This window comes from Bos javanicus, chromosome 17 (genome assembly GCF_032452875.1).
Source record: "Bos javanicus breed banteng chromosome 17, ARS-OSU_banteng_1.0, whole genome shotgun sequence".
In the NCBI taxonomy this organism is placed as follows: domain Eukaryota; kingdom Metazoa; phylum Chordata; class Mammalia; order Artiodactyla; family Bovidae; genus Bos; species Bos javanicus.
The window spans coordinates 41,385,912-41,406,354 of NC_083884.1; the positions used below are offsets into that span (position 1 = coordinate 41,385,912).

General features: G+C 39.0%; 1 protein-coding gene across 2 annotated transcripts in view; it reads left to right on the plus strand.

The window, feature by feature from the left end:
- GASK1B (golgi associated kinase 1B) overlaps positions 1 to 14,266 on the plus strand; it is a 71,440-nt gene extending 57,174 nt beyond the window's left edge. For both annotated transcript variants that reach the window (XM_061384329.1, XM_061384328.1), the window contains exons 4-5: positions 6,696 to 6,922; positions 10,350 to 14,266. In XM_061384329.1, the coding sequence (XP_061240313.1) occupies positions 6,696 to 6,922; positions 10,350 to 10,557 (435 nt within the window). In that variant the 3' untranslated portion in view covers positions 10,558 to 14,266. The remainder of the gene's footprint in view (positions 1 to 6,695; positions 6,923 to 10,349) is intronic.
- The last annotated feature ends 6,177 nt before the right edge of the window (positions 14,267 to 20,443 follow it).

Sequence of the window (20,443 nt, forward strand, 5' to 3'; positions counted from 1 at the left end):
TAGTAAAGTAATGCTCAAAATTCTCCAAGCCAGGCTTCAACAGTATGTGAACTGTGAAATTCCAGATGTTCAGGCTGGTTTTCGAAAAGGCAGAGGAACCAGAGATCAAATTGCCAACATCCACTGGATCATCAAAAAAGCAAGAGAGTTCCAGAAAAACTATTTCTGCTTTATTGACTATGCCAAAGCCTTTGACTGTGTGGATCACAATAAACTGTGGAAAATTCTGAAAGAGATAGGAATACCAGACCACCTGACCTGCCTCTTGAGAAACCTATATGCAGGTCAGGAAGCAACAGTTAGAACTGGACATGGAACAACAGACTGGTTCCAAATAGGAAAAGGAGTATGTCAAGGCTGTATATTGTCACCCTGCTTATTTAACTTCTATGCAGAGTACATCATGAGAAACGCTGGACTGGAAGAAGCACAAGCTGGAATGAAGATTGCCGGAGAAATATCAGTCACCTCAGATATGCAGATGACACCACCCTTATGGCAGAAAGTGAAGAGGAACTAAAAAGCCTCTTGATGAAAGTGAAAGAGGAGACTGAAAAAGTTGGCTTAAAGCTCAACATTCAGAAAATGAAGATCATGGCATCTGGTCCCATCACTTCATGGGAAATAGATGGGGAAACAGTGGAAACAGTGTCAGACTTTATTTTTTTGGGCTCCAAAATCACTGCAGATGGTGACTGCAGCCATGAAATTAAAAGACGCTTACTCCTTGGAAGGAAAGTTATGAGTAACCTAGATAGCATATTCAAAAGCAGAGACATTACTTTGCCAACAAAGGTTCGTCTAGTCAAGGCTATGGTTTTTCCAGTAGTCATGTATGGATGTGAGAGTTGGACTGTGAAGAAAGCTGAGTGCTGAAGAACTGATGCTTTTGAACTGTGGTATTGAAGAAGACTCTTGAGAGTCCCATAGACTACAAGGAGATCCAATCAGTCCATTCTAAAGGAGATCAGTCCTGGGTGTTCTTTGGAAGGAATGATGCTAAAGCTTAAACTCCAGTACTTTGGCCACCTCATGTGATGAGTTGACTCATTGGTAAAGACTCTGATGCTGGAAGGGATTGGGGGAAGGAGGAGAAGGGGACGACAGAGGATGAGATGACTAGATGGCATCACTGACTCAATGGACGTGAGTCTGGGTGAACTCCGGGAGTTGGTGATGGACAGGGAGGCCTGGCGTGCTGCAATTCATGGGGTCGCAAAGAGTCGGACATGACTGAGCGACTGAACTGAACTGAACTAGGCCCTTAAGAGACAAGGCCAGTAAACAAAGACATAATTTACTATAGTTGGAGGCTAAGAAAAACAAAGTAAAATAATTATCTGAAGCCTAACAATGTGATTCTCTGTATATGTACACACACACACACACACACATACACAAAGCTCACATTTGAAAACTGGTATTATACCCACCAAGTACATGCATTATCTGATAAAAAAGAGTGATAAACATTTTTGGAAGAGAAGTAAGGCTGAAATCACACACCTATTTTCAATAACAAGGTCTGTGAGACTTGAAGGGCACAACAATCTGACAGGGAAGCGGTGAAATTATCATAGACTGTTGAGTGATTCAAATTGGATCAGGCAAAATGCTTTAAAAATACACTGTTGGAAACAATCTCACATTGGGAAGGCAGTAAAAAGATGGACCTAGAGTCTGTCACACAGAGTGAAGTAAGTCAGAAAGAAAAAAATAAATATATATATATTAATGCATATACGTGGAATCTAGAAAAATAGTATGGGTGAACCTATTTGCAAGGCAGGAATAGAGATGCAGATGTAGGGAATGGACTTGTGGACACAGCAGGGGAAGGAGAGGGTGGGATGAGTTGAGAGACTAGCTTTGAAACATGTTATGAGGTTGGTACAAAAGTAATTGCAGTTTTGGACTGTGAATTTTAAATCATGATAACTAGGCTCAAACACATCTTTATTTATCAAATAGGAACCATTACACTCAATACATTTCTGCCAACTAGAAATGAGTTTGCTTATTCCTGTGGTGTAAAAATTCATGCTTCCAGATTCCACGGTCTTGGAAAGCATTTTCTGTTTCCTGCTACTTGTGGAAGCATTTTCCTTGCAAAAGTTGTTGAGATACTTGAACAATTGGTAGTCAGGTGGCGAGAGGTCAGGTGAACATGGCAGATGAGGCAAAACTTTGTAGCCCAATTCATTGAACTCTTAAAACATTGGTTGTGCAACATACAGTTTGGTGTTGCTGTGGAGAAGAAATGGGCCCTTTCTGTTGACCAATGCTGGCTGCAGGCACTTCAGCTTTCAGTGCATCTCATCAAGTTGCTGAGCATACTTCTCAGATGTAATTATTTCACAAGGCTCAGAAAGCTGTAGTGGATCAGACCGGCAGCAGACCACCAAAGAGTGACCGTGACTTTTTTTTAGTACAAGTTTGGCTTTAGGAAGTGCTTTGGAGCTTCTTGTCAGTCCAACCACTAAGCTGGTCATCCACTGGTTGTTGTATAGAAGAATCCACTTTTTGTCTCATGTCACAATCCAATCAAGAAATCGTTCATTGTTGTTGCATAGAATAAGAGAAGAGACACTTCAAAACAATTGTTTTGATTTGTGGTCAACTCATGAGGCACCTGCTTGTGAAGCTTTTTCACCTTTCCAATTTGCTTCGAATGCCCAATGACCATAGAATGGTCTATGTTGAGTTCTTCGGTAACTTCTCTTGTAGTTGTAAGAGGATAAGCTTAGATGATTGCTTTCAATTGGTCCTTGTCAACTTCCTATGACCCGTCATTATGCTCTAATCTTCAAGGCTCTTGTCTCCTTTGCAAAACTTCTTGACCCACCACTGCACTGAAGAATCATTAGCAGTTCCTGGAGCAAATACACTGTTGATGTTACAAGTTGTCTCTGCTGCTTTATGACCCATTTTGAACTTGAATAAAAAGTCACTCGAATTTGCTTTGTGTCTAACATCATTTCTGTAGTCTAAAATAAATACAAAATAAACAGCAAGTAATAAGTCATTAGCAAAATAAATGGAGAAGGCAATGACACCCCACTCCAGTACTCTTGCCTGGAAAATCCCATGGACGGAGGAGCCTGGTAGGCGGCAGTCCGTGGGGTCGCACCGAGTTGGACACGACTGAACGACTTCCCTATCACTTTTCACTTTCATGCATTGGAGAAGGAAATGGCAACCCACTCCAGTGTTCTTGTCTGGAGAATTCCAGGGACGGAGGAGCCTGGTGGGCTGCAGTCTGTGGGGTCACACAGAGTCGGACATGACTGAAGTGACTTAGCAGCAGCAGCAGCAGTAAAATAAATAAAGCAAGAAATGTGCATTAAAATGATGTATAACACAACCCCATTTATTTAAGAATGTATTCCAACATCAAATGGCAAAGTCCAACAATGTAAAACTGCAATTACTTCTGCACCAAACTAATACATTATCATGTGTAAAATAGATAGCTAGTGGGAAGCTTCTGTATAGCACAAGGTGCTCAGCTCAGTACTCTGTGACCCTAGAGGGGTGGGATGGCAGGTGGAAGGGAAATCCAAGAGGGATGGGACATATGTATATCTATAGTTGATTCACTTTGTTGTACAGCAGAAACTAACACAACATTGTAAAGCTCCAATAATATACTCCAATAATAATTTTAAAAGGATGCTCTAAGTTGCTCTGCTGCTGCTGCTGCTAAGTCCCTTCAGTCGTGTCCGACTCTGTGCGACCCCATAGACGGCAGCCCACCAGGCTCCTCTGTCCCTGGGATTCTCCAGGCAAGAACACTGGAGTGGGTTGCCATTTCCTTCTCCAGTGCATGAAAGTGGAAAGTGCATGAAAGTGGAAAGTGAAAGTGAAGTCGCTCAGTCGTGTCCGACTCTTAGCGACCCCATGGACTGCAGTCCACCAGGCTCCTCTGCCCATGGGATTTTCCAGGCAAGAGTACTGGAGTGGGGGTACCATTGCCTTCTCCAAGTTGCTCTGTCTCACCTCTAACTCTTAATGCTTTCTTGTAGTCTAAAAACAGAAAGATATAATTTATTTATAGAGTACTGGAGGTTAGGGCCTAGATGGTACATTGCTTGTTATCAAACAATATTGTATGTGATACCCCTGGCTTTGTTGTGTGACAACAGAAATGCTATTTGTTTTGGTCCTTTCCCACCACTAGAAATCAACAATGAAGAAAGAGCTTAGGGTTCAGAGACCATTTAAGAACTGGTTGGTAGATGTGTCCTTACAAGTAAAGCTCTAAACACACTTATCCAACACAACACACGTTGATGTTATAGCAAAAGTGAAGTAAGATTGAGCTTTCTCTCATATATAGTGTCATTATAATTGGATAAAAACATACAATGATGACAGGAATAAGGTATAGAGACTTTTTGAGAATTATTAGCTACTGTATATAACAAAAAGGGACATTAAATGAGAATCAGCTCCCTGGAGAGTTATTTTTTACATTCTCCCTGACCTCTTGATGGTAACTTGATTAACTAGCAAGCACATACCATCTCTTCATATCATTTGATTTTCCTTATATTCAAATCTGTCAAGATAACACATAAAAGGAATCAAATTGAGGAGAAAAGAGTCAATTCATTTTTCATTTTTCTAGTATTTTCCAGCTTATGCTTTTTTTCATTTAACCTACAGTGATGTGGTTGGGGCTCTCTTGCTCACCTTTGGAAAACATTCAACCAGCCCTGGGAGCTTTTGTGCCCTGGAGACAGCCTGTGTGACATTTATGGATAAACCCCTGGTTAGGCCCATGACCCCACAGATCAGCTTGCCTGAAGCTAGCTCTGCCAAGGTCCCCTGATCTGTAGACTGTTTCTTGACCAGCACCGTACCCTCTGATCTGTCCAAGAGGCTGGTGGCTCATGGAGCACCTCATCCCATGTGACTACTTTTATATAAATTTCATAGAAAATTGGCTTATGCTAACCTCTCTTATAATCACTGCTTTCTGAAGTATGCTTTTTGATGTGAAGTCTACTTACCTGCAGAAAACAGAGAGGAGGGTCATTTGTCTGGTAGTGGGTTTGCTGTGTTAGCGAGGCAAAACTGATTCATCTCCCTCTGGAAGTAGTGCTGGTTTGGGCGGGGTGCTGGCCCTGGGTGACATTTGCCTCAGTGCCTGGCCCACTGCTGGGTGGTAGAAGATATTACATAAACATTTGTTGGATGAATAAATACAGGATTTTTGCAACGTAGGCTCAATTTTGGTACTACTCTTTCTGCATTTCTGTCTTAGCAACTGACTACCTATAGTGACCAGCCTTATAAGATATGGAAAAAAACAGGAGGAAGAGAAAAGATGGGAGTTTAGTAAATAAAAGACTTAAAATGACAAAAGAATGGAAATGACAGCCTGGGGACTTCCCTACTGGTCCAGTAGTTAAGACTGTGCTTCAGTGCAGGAGACACAGGTTTAACCCCTGGTCGGGGAATTAAGATCCCATGTGCTGGGTGGTACTGCCAAAAATTAAAAATACAAAAGACAATCTGTGTCGAGCCATCTTTTGAATCTTGAGCATACGTACAATATTTGACCAGACAAACTATTCAATGTGGTGTTTTAGGGGGAAATGTACACTTCAAAGACAAACACAACTGTGTCTGAATCTTAACTTTGCTACTTACTAAAATTCTATGCAGAGTACAATATTTAATCTCTCCAAGGCTCAGTTTTCCTTCACTGCAATGGAGAAACTACCTTTTGTTTCAGAAGCTTGTTTTGTGGTCAATCATTTCATACACTGTGTACATGTGTGTCTCAACAATAGTAATGACAGTTTTCCATTCTTAAGTATCTTCTAGATGCCTGGGTCAGGCTGGGGTGTATCCAGACACTTTTGTGTCCTTAACCTATCAAAAGTACAAGGCTAATAGTATGATTTCCGATATACAGAAAATTAAATTGAGACTCAGTAACGTAAAGGGAGCTATACAAGTTTGCGGAACCGCAAAGAGGAGACTTGAGTTTAAATGTATCTAACTCCTTAGCCTAGGCTTTAACTTACCATGATTAATAAATATAATTTTTTCCCTTTCCAAAAAGACATGTAAATAACCCATTTCTCCCTTTCCTAGTTAGTGTCTGCCCTCTATAGGGTGGTCGCCCTACTCCCACAATAAACCCCAATAAGCCAAAGTGTTCTGCTTGTTCATTTAGAATCTAACTGTGGGCTCCATATGTGGCGTGTTCTTGGCTATCATTATAGGTTATCACGTTTTTTCCATAGGTTTATTCTCAGTAACTTAAAGTTTTATACTGTAATACTGAAATCCAGAGAGAGTTAGGGAATGCAGTAAACTTTTAGAGCCACTGAGGTGACCCAGATTTTCTGGATGTATCCAAGTACAGTGATCTGTATCTTCTGTCCCAAGTAGCATCAGAGATTCTTCTGGCCACGCATCGACATATGATGTCAGTGGGAACTCTGAATGTGAAGGGTGGAGATGCTTAGTTTGGATGATCTGCCTGTGGAGCTGTTAACTGAGCTGGATCAGAAGGATATGAAATTTGGACTTATTCTGACAGTTAATTAAACAAACCTGGCCCCAATTAAATTCTGGCAAGTCAGCCACTTAGAAAGTACTTGTTCTTTGGACATCTAACTTTCCCAAGTTTTGTTTTTACTCAGCATCTTAGATTTTGTTTTTGCTTTCCCTTTCAGATTTATAACCGCCTGGATACAAATTGCTGTGGGTTCCGACCTCGGAAGGAAGATACCTGTGTACAGAGTGGACGGAGTTCAAAATGCGACAACCAGGATACTGTGGTTCTAGCCCACATTGTCCAGCGAAAGCAGGACCCAAGACACTTGGTTTTTATAGATAACAAGGGTTTCTTTGACAGAAGTGAAGATAACTTGAACTTCAAACTCCTAGAAGGCATCAGAGAGTAAGTTTCCTGATGTAGCAACATCTGCAGGACATTGCATTTCTATTGAATACGTAGTAAGCTTTGAGAAGACTCATATCCTATGTCTGATCAGTTTAACCTTTAAAGAGAATCTGGGAATGGAGGCCCAGAGAAGGGAACCAAACCCAAGGGAAGTAGAAAAAAGGTGCAGCCAGGTTTCACTGTAACTGGCCTGTGCAAGCTACAGAGGTCCTGCTGCATTTCACAGGCATCATATTGCTTGGCCCTCATGTGAAAATCCAGGTGGTATGAGGTTGGAAGCATGCAGGCATTTCTGGAATAGGAGCTAGCCTGGTGGAGGTGAGCAGGTCACAGGGGCTCCATTACCAGGGTGCAGGATGGGGAAACCAACAGACATTCAAATACTGACAAGGCAGGATATCCCAGGGCAGAATAAACTCAGTGACTTTGATGAACACATGGGAAGTTAGAGGCAACCTGCTGAGTAGAACACAGTAGCCAAGAATAATGGCAGTTCAATTCAGGTAAGAGGGTTTCTGAGCATTTGGAAATCCTTCTGTAGACATAGATTATGGGGACAAGTATCTTGAGCTTACACTCAAGAAGTATTTGGAAATAAAGGAAACTAAGACATTCCATAGTGGCAGGGACCTCACTGTAGAGTCTGAGATATTCACCCCCAAACATGGGGACTGAAGCTACATTTCAGACCTTCCTTCATAAGCACCCATTCATTGTCTTTCTTTCTTTTTTCTTAATTATTAATTAATTAATTTTTGTTTGCACTGGGTCTCCATTGCTGCATGCGGCCTTTCTCTAGTTATGGTGAATGAGGGTTATTTGTTGTGGAGCACAGGCTCAGTAGTTGTGGCTCGCAGGGTAAAGAGTGTGGAGTCAGTAATTGTGGTACATGGACTTAGTTGCCCAAGGCAAGTGGAATCTTCCTGAATCAGTGATCAAACCTGTGTCGCCTGTATTGGCAGGTGGATTCCTATCCACTGCACCACCAGGGAAGTTCCCTTCATTGTCTTTCAACCTTAGTCAGAAATCAGGGTCACTAAGAAACTGGGGGGTGTGTCTGAGACTTGAAAATAGAAGGGTGCTCTAGGGAAACAGTCCACCAGCCTTGTGAAGCTGAGTGATTGCTGGGGACACATGAGCAAGTCTAAAATTGAGAGTAGAACCCAGGTCCTCCAACCCCAAGTCCAGTCATTTTTCTGCAGTAACTTGTGGCATTTCTACTGTTAATATTTCTCTTGTTAACAAAACTCTGAAGCATATTTTAATAATTCTTAGCACCATGAATTAGGTAATGGGGAATTTTATGTATTTCCAACGCTAGAGTTAATGAGTTTCAGGACATCCATTTTCATGAGTTTTTGCCATGACTTTCTCTATTAATACCCACTCCTTATATCTCTGCGGATGGAAGGTAAAATATAAGTGTCTGCTAAGTACATACCAGTGGCATCACTTACTGAGTCGATATTATGGAGTCTTCTTAAATCCCTGAATTTCCTCTTAGAATTAATAGTGCCTGGAGAATCCATCTCTCTCATACATTCATAAAAATATGAGTAACATTTTACTTATGCTTTCAAAGGAGATTTAACCCTAAATGCATTATAAGGAGTAATGGGTTTAAAGTTAAATCTTCTTTGAATATGTAATTTCCACATTCAAAGGCAAAAATGAAGATTTCACTAACCAGATTTATGCATAGAATATTTCCATTAAGCAGCATAGCGCAGAGTCAGGTAATTTTTTTGATTTTCCTTTATGCAAGGATTAGACACTAAAGAGATCCATGAATGTAGTGGTTTCATCTTGTACATTCTGCCACAGCTAAGTTAGTTCAAGGGCCAGAGAATTAATAAATCATGGATTATTAATACTTCCTATAGCAAAAATGCTTAATTAATACTATGGTTACTAAACTATAAAGGACATGTCTTTGGGGTGCTCAGAGCATCTGATTAACATTATTTAATTCCACACTTAGACTCATTAAGCATGTCCAGCTCTTTGGCCTTTGGTCTCTCTGCAGCATCAGAAATGCTGGAACATATGGACTGCTGTATTCATGCCCCCTCAGTGCCATCCCCAGCGTGATCCATTGACATTTGGAAAAGATGCTTAGAGGACTGAAGCTCTTGGCAAACTGTACTCTTGGAACAAATATATATTCTGTTTTAGTTTTTAAGGAACTACTAAATTTACTCTTAAACCCCAGTATTTGTACTGTACTTTCATCAGCATTTTAATGAAAGCTGGGAGAGAGGCCAAATTGGAGATTCAGCAAAATGTTGCTTATAATTTTGAACGAGAAATTTTACTAAATCCTTTAGATAATGTATGTGCTGTATCCCTGCCTTTATTATTTCTAAATGAAAAGCAGGAATGATAATGCCCTTCTTTAGGGAATTCAGCAAGGATCCCTCTAAACTGACCTCAGGTTTTCCAGAAAGGTGCTTCCTTGTGGAGTGCCCTGGCCCTCAAACTTGAGTTTTGTTAAATTTATTTGACAATAAATTAATATTCTGGTTTAATATAATGTTTCCAGATTCTTAGAATTTCTGAAGTATTATCTGAATAAAAAGCATTTCAGTCTTTAATTGGGCATTTTGGTGTGACTTCTTTCTTTACACCACATGTATTTTGTATAATTTCTCATTAAGTTCATTCATGCAACTCTGCTTCAGGAAGAGTAATTTACTGAAATGTCAGCATTTTTTTTTGCTTCTCATATTTTCTTGCATATAATCTCATGCTGATACTTAAGAGGATAGGATTCTACTCAACAGATTAAAGTGGTTTCTTATGGGTGCTGCTGCTGCTGCTGCTATTTAGCTTCAGTCGTGTTGGACTCTATGGGACTCCACAGACGGCAATCCATCAGGCTCCCCCGTCCCTGGGATTCTCCAGGCAAGAACACTGGAGTGGGTTGCCATTTCCTTCTCTAATGCATGAAAGTGAAAAGTGAAAGTGAAGTCGCTCAGTCGTGTCCGACTCTTAGAGACCCCATGGACTGCAGCCTACCAGGCTCCTCCGTCCGTGAGATTTTCCAGGCAAGAGTACTGGAGTGGGGTGCCATTGCCTTCTTCGCTTATGGGCTCAATGGAGTTTAAATTTGAGGAAAGTACTTTTCCAGATTATCAGAATTCTTGCTAATTCTGTCCCTCTCTTTGCCTACATATAATGATCTTAAGTAAGACATTGGTATGTCAAGTTCTCAGTGGTATAGAAAACTCAGTCCCTTTGAAATCTGTTCTTCTAGTATATAATTATTGAGAAGTGTAAGCTAGACGCTGACAGAAATGTTTCGATCCTCAAGATATTATCTGATAGTATGATTTATAACAGATTAATGACTGGCTGAACTACTGGGCAGGGCATAATATTTCCAAGCAATTACGAAGAATGAAATATCATTTTCTCTTTTCAGGTTTCCCGAATCTGCAGTTTCTGTTTTGAAGAGCCAACACTTACGGCAGAAACTCCTTCAGTCTCTGTTTCTTGATAAAGTTTACTGGGAGAGTCAGGGAGGTAGACAGGGCATCGAAAAGCTAATCGATGTGATAGAACAGAGAGCCAAAATCCTGCTCACCTACATCAACGCACACGGGGCCAAAGTGTTACCTATGAATGAATAAGAAAAGGTCTTCTGGCTAGCGGTCCAGTCCTTTTAGAGATGAGGCAATGGAGATGAATACACAAAGTAAATGAATTTAATCTAGTAAATACGATGAACCTGAGCACAATAGCAGTCTTTAAAAGCTTTTGCAAATATACTGCTAAGATATATCTGTTTACATTTTCCTTTAACATCATGACTCGGAGTCTCAACATCTGAGCACAGAATAGTTGCAATTTTGATCCCAGTTAGTTGTATTAAAGCATCTGTCACATCGGTTAACAGGATAGTATGAACCAGAAGTGGTGATTCCTTTAATAAATCAGGTTTGATGCCATTTGCTGGTCTAACCAAATACTAATGGGAACAGTTCTGGATATCTTTCTGTTGTTGATTGTTAGAACAGACAGCAGTTTCAACACTACCCAGAGGCAACTCTACGCTGGAAAATGGAGGTGTATAACCTTCAGAAACTTCAGACTCTATAGTAATTTTAAGGAGAAATGTTGGTTTATTTGTAAAACCTCCAGTGTATATTCTATTGTATCTAAAAATGATCAGCCAGCTTTGTGATCCTCAACACAAGAATCGCATTTTCCATTCCCTTTTGGAAATGTATTAACATTTTGTCATCAGTATAGAAACCTACATCTGAGAGTTTATACATTAGGTAGTTTTACTCTCTGTTTTGGTCCAACTTATGTCTGGTGGCTTAAAAATTCAATGTTTAGGTATGAAGTTGCATATGTGAAACTACGCTTATTGAGTGTCTTTTGGTTGGGCGGATGTTCTTTTTACATTTTTTGTCATTTTTACTAAGGATAGGCTATAATTTCTGCTTATTTCATAAATAATAGTGGATTTCTTCAAGCTTGTTCTTTGTAATTATATTTAAACAGAATTAATTGATATTGTCCAGATATTGACAATAAGACCGGATATTGAGTATGTTTGAATATATTGTTTGACTTATTCCAATATGAAAAATAGGAGCAAAATAAGTTAAAATCCAACTCTGATCAGTTCTCCTCAAGTGAAATCACATGACTAGAAACAGGAAATTGGAGGATATTTAACCTCAAACAATTCTCTCTGAAGTCTGTTGTTTAGTCACTAAGTCATGTTCGACTCTGTGACCCCATTGACTGCAGCCCTCCAGGCTCCATAGACTGCAGCCCTCCAGGCTCCTCTGTTCATGGAATTTTCCAGGCAATAATAGTGGAGTGGGTTGCCATTTCCTTCTCCAAAGGATCTTCCTGATCCAGGGATCAAGCCCATGTCTCCTGCTTGGCAGGTGGATTCTTTACCACTGCACCACATATCCTTGGAGGCATCTACATCATGGTGTTTGATAGATGTTCACATAGAGATTTGAAGTCTTGAACAAATGGCTGTGACCCTCCCCCCTCACCTCTTATTAAGAAGCTACTATACTGACTTCTTTCAGTTTAAAAAAATAACTTAAGAATATTTATAATGCATTCTATCCTCTGTTTTCTCAATTCTGCATGTTATTCCTAAAGTGCATCCCATTTTCTGTGTTCTAATAAGGGTCACTCAGCATCACTGAAGGTTAGAACTACTAAAGACAGTATGATAAAGGCTAACCTATCTATAGATTTTAATTTATACAAACGTTTGAGGCAAAATGACATAATAAAATGTAGATTATAAGAAAACATAGTCAAAGGAAAAGGGAATCATTTGATCTTCTAATTATAACTTTTCTAGGCTTACATTCAAGCCCACTTTTTAGCACCCTCACTTCTCAGCTGACCCTTGGAGAGCTGGCCTCCAGACCATGCTGTCTTCAGCGTTCCCTCCATAGCCCTGAGTGCGCCTCTCCCACCCTCCGCCCCATACTTTCTAAGTACATGTGGACTCTGCTGAGTCTCCACTGCTACCTGCTATATTTGGTCTTTTAAGATCACTTTGTGTCTCAATAATCAGCATATTAATGAGAAATTGGCCTAACAGAAGTCTGGAGATGCAAACTCTACATTAAAATAACTCTTTGTCAAGTTGCCTTATACCTTGTCTTAATCTAGGTGACATATTTGCATTTTAATATGCCTTTCATGGAATATACCATCTTGTCCAACTTTGTGATACTGGTGCTGGAAATCTCAGGTTCCTCAGAAGTGGCTTTGATTTTGCATCTTAACCTATACCACTTCTGGACAACTTGGTCCTCCAGCTGGTGGGTCTCATTGTTTATTTGCCTCCAGTTTTTCTGAAATGCAAAGTATCAAATGACAGGTCCAGGAACACATGTTTAATTTAGTCAACTTTGCTTTTTAACAGTATATGTTGTTTTAGAATCAGTGGATAATTCATGCTATATTATTTTTGAATGACGAATGACTTGAGGCCAGGCTTTTCATTCTAATAAGTAATACTCTTCTCTTACTGAAACAATGAGAGTACTCTGCCTTTCAAATGTACTCATTAGGCTGCAGTTTGGTTCACATTGCACATTGTGGGGTTTATTTACAATTTGATAAATTTAAAATAGAGCAGTTTACGTAGGCAGACATACCGAAGCTTATTCTTGTGTGATTCTTTTTTTAAACTGATATTATGAAAATAAATACATATCTTAAAAATATGTCATAAAAATGTTAAAAATTAAAGATGTGTGTTTTTTATTTTGTCAGTGTTTTTGTTGTTGTTGTTTTGTTTTTATCTTGTTTTATAGGTAAACTGCTTTTCAGAAGTGAACTTTGGGGGAGTGTTTGCTACCTTTATCCATGATAAAAGAAACAATTGTATAGTCGAGACTTACACTAGACTGTGTTTGTGTATGCATATATTTGATATCATTAATAATGATATTATGCCTTCCCTTGGTGTACATTTAGCGCTCTTTTAGGTGGTATGCAGATTACTTAATAGATATCATAAATTATAAAAAGATACTAATTTGGGGTTTTCTTTGCTTGATGTGAGTCTTACTATTATATTTAAGGCTTCCTTGGTAGCATTCATATTTATTAAATTTATTAGGCACCTGGGGAACTTATTAAAATATAAAATGTCTTAGACTTATGTTCAAAATATTTATAATCTCTAAACTTCTGTAATAGCCTGTTTATACCATTGTGCTTTTAGATATATGGTAAATTATATCCAGTGACTGAAATAAAATAACCTAAATGTAGATTCATCTATATATTGTCTTATGAAATTCTAATGTTTATCTCAGTACAGATTAAATAAGGCACATTAGAGCCCTAGCCTGAAAATATGATATGGAAATGGCATTGATACATAAGTCAAATGAAGATGATGACGGTGTTTCTCTCAAGAATAAATAATGTTATCAAGAATCAGGAACTTTCATGAATGAAAGATGATTTGACTTGTCAGAAAAGGTATTGGACACTTGGAAATAGCCCCAAGTATTCTTTCAGTGCAATGCTGGACTTCATTTTGAATTGAATGGACTATTTAACAATACTCTAGGGCAGAGGTTAACTTGTGGATTTTTACCCCAGGGAGATGCAAATAATTTCTGTCTGGTGGATAAAACAATCCTACCTTAATGGCTTTACAAATTATTACCCTGTTGGACATTAACCAGTTTTTTTTTAATTTGTCCAATAATCTTATCCTAATATTTGCCTGTAAATATTTAGCTTTTGAAGCCCTCTTGAAATCGTAGTGTCTTCTTATTAGTTTTCTTGTTATTAATTATTTTAATAAAATCTTTGAATATGTTCATTTTATATTTGCATAAGAGTTGCGGTTTTACCTTTTTGAAGATTTTGGCTTAATAAACTTTTGACTGTAGAGTCTTATAATTGTATTTACTTGAGTGTCATGATTTTAAAATTTTGAAATTTTAACAACTTTCAAAACAGAGTCACATCATTTAAAAAACTAAATGCTACCATTTGATCAACAGCTTAAGTTTATTTTCATTTCATCCTTTAATTGATTAAAAATTGTTAGTTGATTATCTGCTTGAAAGGTCTGACTCAGATGGGTTACAGGCAGACTTTGTTTTGCAGTCTAAAATGCACATTGTACATGAAGGAAATCACAGAAATCCTTTCTTATACTAGCACTGCATATAGTTAAATTAGTTCAACATTTTGTTTTTCTTCTTAGAAAGGTATCTTTTTACCCTCATGTCTCCAAAGTGCATTTTATTTGTTTATAAAAACATACACAATTTTGCATGCATTAAGAAATTTCTATGCATCTTCTTAAAAAATAATGTGTGTTTCTTAGCAGTGCTTGTCAAGATTTTTAAAGCTTTTGAGACAAAGAGATTAAAAAAACCTTTCCTTGTCAGGGGCCTTTTTGTCGTGCTGCAGAATAGCTAGCTGAGCTATATTTCAAAAGGCAAACTGGGCTGCAGGGAGTGTGGCCAGTCACTAAATAAGACTGAAACAGCTGTGATTTTGCAAGACGTGCCAACATTTTCTTTAGCTCCAGGACACCAGACATTATCTGGCTCATAAAGTACTCTATGTTATTGGCTCAATTTCTGTTTAGGAGAACAAGAGATCTTGTTCTATATCCTCATTTCAGGCCCTCAGGAGTACTAAAATTTGAAGTCAATGTTATTTTTTGACCATATAATACTTTAAAAAAATTAACTGCAGTTCACATATCCTCTCTAACTTGGTGAGAATACTTTACAGTTAAACTTGCAAAGTTTAGGTCTTTCATAAGAGAATTTTGAAAAATGGATAGCATCTCCTAGGAGAGAGTCAGTCTTCTTCTCTCTCAATGAGGTAACAAGTGACAGTTAAAATATAGGACTTTCCTGAGGGTTTCACTGACAATTATGGCAGTACTATTTGTGTCATTTCCATTTTAGTGTATTTTTAGTTGCAAGCAGAGAGCATATGTTTAAAAAGAAGTGACATGGTGGCACCCAAAGTAGAAAGTTCCTAATTAAGGACTTAGATTCCTAATTGAATTTTGATGTTGGCCCTAGACTATTTACCAGATGCTAGTAGTAACAGGTCTCCAAGTTGTGACAACCAAGAATATCTCCAGATATTGCAAACTGTCCCCTGAAAGGCAAAGCTATCACTTTAAGGTTCAGAACTACAGCTTTAGTCCATTGATTAAAAAGCAGCCCCCTGCCCCACTATAGAAGGTAAACCTTTAATTTTCTTTTGTCTTTTCACATTCATAAAGATTGTCCAATTCTTCATATTAGAATGGGTTGCCATGTTTTATGGCATCAATCAGATTCCCAAGAGGTTTGATGGTTTGGGGGAAGGGGTCTAGAAATAAGCCACATGAAAATCATGAGGACGAGACACCTTGGGCTCATCAATACAAATTTTAGGTGAAAAATGTATCTGGGAGCATATTATTAGAGTGAAGAACTGACTCCATGTTGCATCTGTTTCTCTCAATTTAACCTTTGCTTCCAATTTCTTTTGTTCATTAAAAGGATACTGTTTATACATAATGGCCTGCCTCAGGGAACCCTTACCCCTCTGCCTGAATGCTAAACCAAAATGTTTTGTTCAGGACCCTGTCCACCTGTGGATGGCTACAGTAAGGAAGAAATTAACACCCCTTCCCTGAGGCTGGCCATTCCAGGAGATATTTGCAAGATTAATGACCTTTTTACTTTTCCTCCTCACTTACTCCCATCTTTGTTTTATAAAACAACCTGGAATCCAGACCCCAATAAGATGGTTGTTTTGAGACATTAGTCTGCCATCTTCTCAGTCTACTAACTTTGTATTCCTTCCCTCAACACTTCGTCTTTTGGATTTACTGGCCTGTCGTGCAGTAAGCAGAGTGAGCTTGGACTTGGTAGCAGTATGATAAATTAAACACCAAGGCAAACATTTTGGGTTGAGTGGTGGTAAAAATGCTTTACCTTCATCTCTGGGGCCAGTATCTGTGTCCTTTGACATGAATACTGGTCTGTAAAGAAGGCATTCTCTCCTCAGGACCCTAACAGTCCTAGGAACCTCCTCCTCTACCTTGACAGAAGATCAGACATTGTGGCAGGTGTTTCCTTGTTAGCAGGTGAGGAGAAAGAGAAATGAAGTGCATTGGAAAGAAACTGTTGGGCCAGGGTGCAGTTGCAGCCAAAGGGCAAAGCATAATCACATGGGAAATCTAAGAAAAGGTTAGAATATCGATATAATAGATCAAGTAGTGTCACAGGAACAAAGTACCTTCAAATCTCCATGGCTGGAAACCACTAAGTTAGATTTCTACTAGCAAATGTCCATCCCGGCTTGGCAGGAAGGCTTTGCTTTTCATAAAAACTGGAGAATCAAGCAGATGAGCAGCCTGGATGTTTCCATTGCTGTGCCTGAGTGAAGGGAAGTTCTGAAGGGCTGGTACTTTCAGTTACAAGTCATCAGACAAAGCAGTTTGAGAATCAGGTAATGAACTATTTGGTGAATAACACTGGTAACTACAGTGGATGGTGAGAGCTATTAAACAAATGGTGACTCATTATATTTGAAGCAAATACAACCTACATCTTATTTTGTCTATCCACCAATCCTCTTCTTCTGGGGACCTGGAACCCACTGTGTCACTTCCCCTCTGTCAGGGCCCTCAGGCCCTATTTGAGAGGTTCAGGGATGTACGTGTGATTTCCACTGGGCAAACAACGTCTCTTTATTTAGCTTCTTTTGCTGTCATCATTGATTGGTTCAGAATTGAATGCCTGACTGACTAGGAGAATATGCCTCAGAATTTTAGATCTGGAAAAGAGAAAAAACAGAACTAAAGTACTAATGGGCAATATTCTGGAGATCTTAGTCAGATTTTCTTTTTCGTGAGCTGACAACAGGTGTAGCTGAGCCCATGGTCTTGTTGTTTCTGCTGCCTTTGTTGCCCTGGAGATGCCTTCCAGTTCTTTCCTTGAAACGGCTCAGTATCTTTCATTGATTCACCTTTTTGCTTCAACTTAATCTAGGTTGATTGTTTTTCTAATGCTTGCAATCAACAGAAACATCTCTGATTTAGGTCTTTTTCTAAGCCAAGTTTAGAAAGCATGTCATGATTTTTTTCCAATGACAGATGAAGATGTCCATGCTCTTAGATGTTCTTCCCCTACTTCTTTCCTTCATGAACTAACTTCTGAAATATGTATCATCATGCTCACATTGTTAATCTTCTTACTGTTTACCTTCTAGCTTCCGCCTCTCACAGGTGCCTTATTGCTTTGTGTGCATGGATTTCCTGCCCGCCATCAATTATAGCTTCTGCATTCCCGAGGTCTTTGTTTTTCCTCCTTCATCTCTTTGCTGACACGTTTCTTCATCAGATGATTATTACAGACTTACTCACGAGTTCTATATTCACAGAGACATCCTCATTTGTGAATAACAGTGTTTTATTGATGTATTTAAACAACAGCTTGGTGATAGGAAATTTGGATTTCATATTTTATTTTCAAAACAAAAATGCCCCTGGAGGTTTGTAGACATTGCAAATCTATTATTTGGCTTTGAACATTACTAATAAGATTTCTGAGGTCACCCTGGATTCTTCTAACTTGTAGGTGATTTGCTTTACAAATTTTGGTGCACATTGTGTTTTTTCTTCATTCTTTAATTTTAATAAATTCTCAAGACATGTCTTAAAGCTGGTCATTCTACATCAGATTTTCCTAGAACACAAGGAATCAACATATTTATATTTTCCTTCATTTCAGGAATACTTTTACAATATATATTTGAATATTATTTGGTTCTATTTGTTAGGTTTTCAGATAAAGAGATATGTATGATGTGTGTATGGAATCTGCCTCTGAATTGTATTTTCCTTATTCACTAAATTTTCTCTATATTTTTCCTTCACAAAATTTACTATTTTCTCAAAGGTTTTCTTTATATTTCCAACTTTATCTCAGCAGTATGTATCCTATTTCTTACTGGTTCTAATTAGTCTTAATTCTTCTAAATGAATTTATCTTCAAATTTCCTTTTTTGAAAACTCAGTTTTAATTTTCTGCTTCTATATTAATTCTGTGTTGATTTTAAAAAATTTTTAATCTTTTTAGGTGAAATAGTTTTTCAAAGAGTTTTAGAATTTTCTCAGAGGCTGTAGGAAATAGTTTCTGAAAATTTTCAAGTAAAATTCAAATGAAATAAAGTTAAAATTGTATTTTCTCAGTCACACTAGCAACATTTTAAATGTTCAGTAGCCATGGGTGCTTTAATGGATACTCTGTCCTCATCTCAGCACAGGTGGAGGATGTTTCCATCATTATAGAATGTCTACTGGCTAGCATTGCTGCAGAGCACAGGTGTCTCTGTGTATTTTCATGTGCCACCCTCAGCAACAGCTGCTGTTCCCCAATCTCTATCTTAACCTCATCTGCCAGGTAACACATCTAGGTTAGGGTTTTGGTCTCTGTCTTAGGCAGCTTGGGGTGCCATAACAAAATGCCATAGGCCAAGAATTTACTTTTCATAGTACTGGTGAGAGGGAAGGCCAAGATCACGATGCCAATGGGGCCAGTATCTGGGGAGGGCTTTCTCCTTGGGTTGCAGATGGCCACTCCTTGCTGTGTATTCACATGGCCTTTTGGGGGTGTGCAGGTGGAGAGAGAGGAAGCAAGCTCCTGGGTGTCTCTTCCCACAAGGGAACAAATCCCATCATGAGTGCTCCATCCTCACGACCTCTTCTAAACCTCCCAAAGACCCCCAGCTCCAAATACCATCACATGAAGTTGGGGCTTCAACACATGAATTTTAAGTGTGATACAATTCGTTCTATAGCACTAGCCTTTCAAACTTCACATCCTTTTTGCATAAAAGATGCATTAATTCCATGCAAACAACCCTCACGTCCTAAATTGTTTCTGCATCATCTCTAAAGTCAAAAGTTCGAAGTGTTATTTAAAAATCATCGAAGTCATATGCGTAGGAGACTTGAGTTATGATTCATCCTGAAGCAAAATTCCTCTCCAGCTGTGAACCTGGGAAACCAGGCAAGTTAACTGCTTCCAAAATACCATGACGCGACAAGCATAGGATAAACACTACTGTTCAGAAAGGGAAAAATAGGGACGAAGGGAGGAGGGAAAAGTCCCAAGCAAGTCAGAAACCTAGAAAGGTGATTTTCATTGGCTCTTAAGTCTTGAGAATAACCTTCTCTGACTCTATGCCCCACCTCTTGGGACCACTGAGGTGGCAGCATCACCCCCACAGCTCTGTCCCTGTTGCTCTCTGAAAGGGTCCTGCTCATGTTGATGTCTGGGAGGGCAGTGAGCAGAGGCATCCTGGCCCAGTGAAAGCAGAAGGAACTAGTTGTGGCCCCCAAGCCTGTGGTAAGAGTATCAGCTCTGATGATCTCTTAATCACCTTCAGCATCATCATTCCATTTCCTTGAGGAAGAGGGTACCTTCATAACTAAAGAGCTTCACAGTCCTGTGTTGCAGAATCATGCAGCCTGAGTAGTCCTGTGATTTGCAGTTAGCGAGTTTGACAGCCTTCCTTCATTCTATCCTGCTTTCTCTGTCCCTTTGATTTCAAAATGGCGGTGTCTTTGGTGGTATAATCCCATTTTCTCTTTGTTAGGTTTCTTAGACCCTTGTTTATTTTCAAAGAAATCTGCACTCTGCGTTCTGCTTTTGGTGATGGTCATCTTATAGCTTTATACTAGGCACATCATTCTTTCCCTTTTGCATCTTCTTCATTCATTTCAGTGGTTTCTGAAGAAGAATCACATGTCTTCTATCCCTTGCCATGTTTTTTTAATGAGTTTTTCTGTTCTTAAAGGAGAGAATCATTTGAGAAAAGAGTCTGTTGGGGTGGACTGGAATGTGTGTTGGGGGAGAGGATGTGGAAACATGATCTAAAAGCTCTAGAAGTTACTTAGTTACAAAGAAATCAAGGAGTGAGGCAGGATGGGTCTAATTTTGAAGTAGTTTTCATACATAATTGTAGGCCATTACA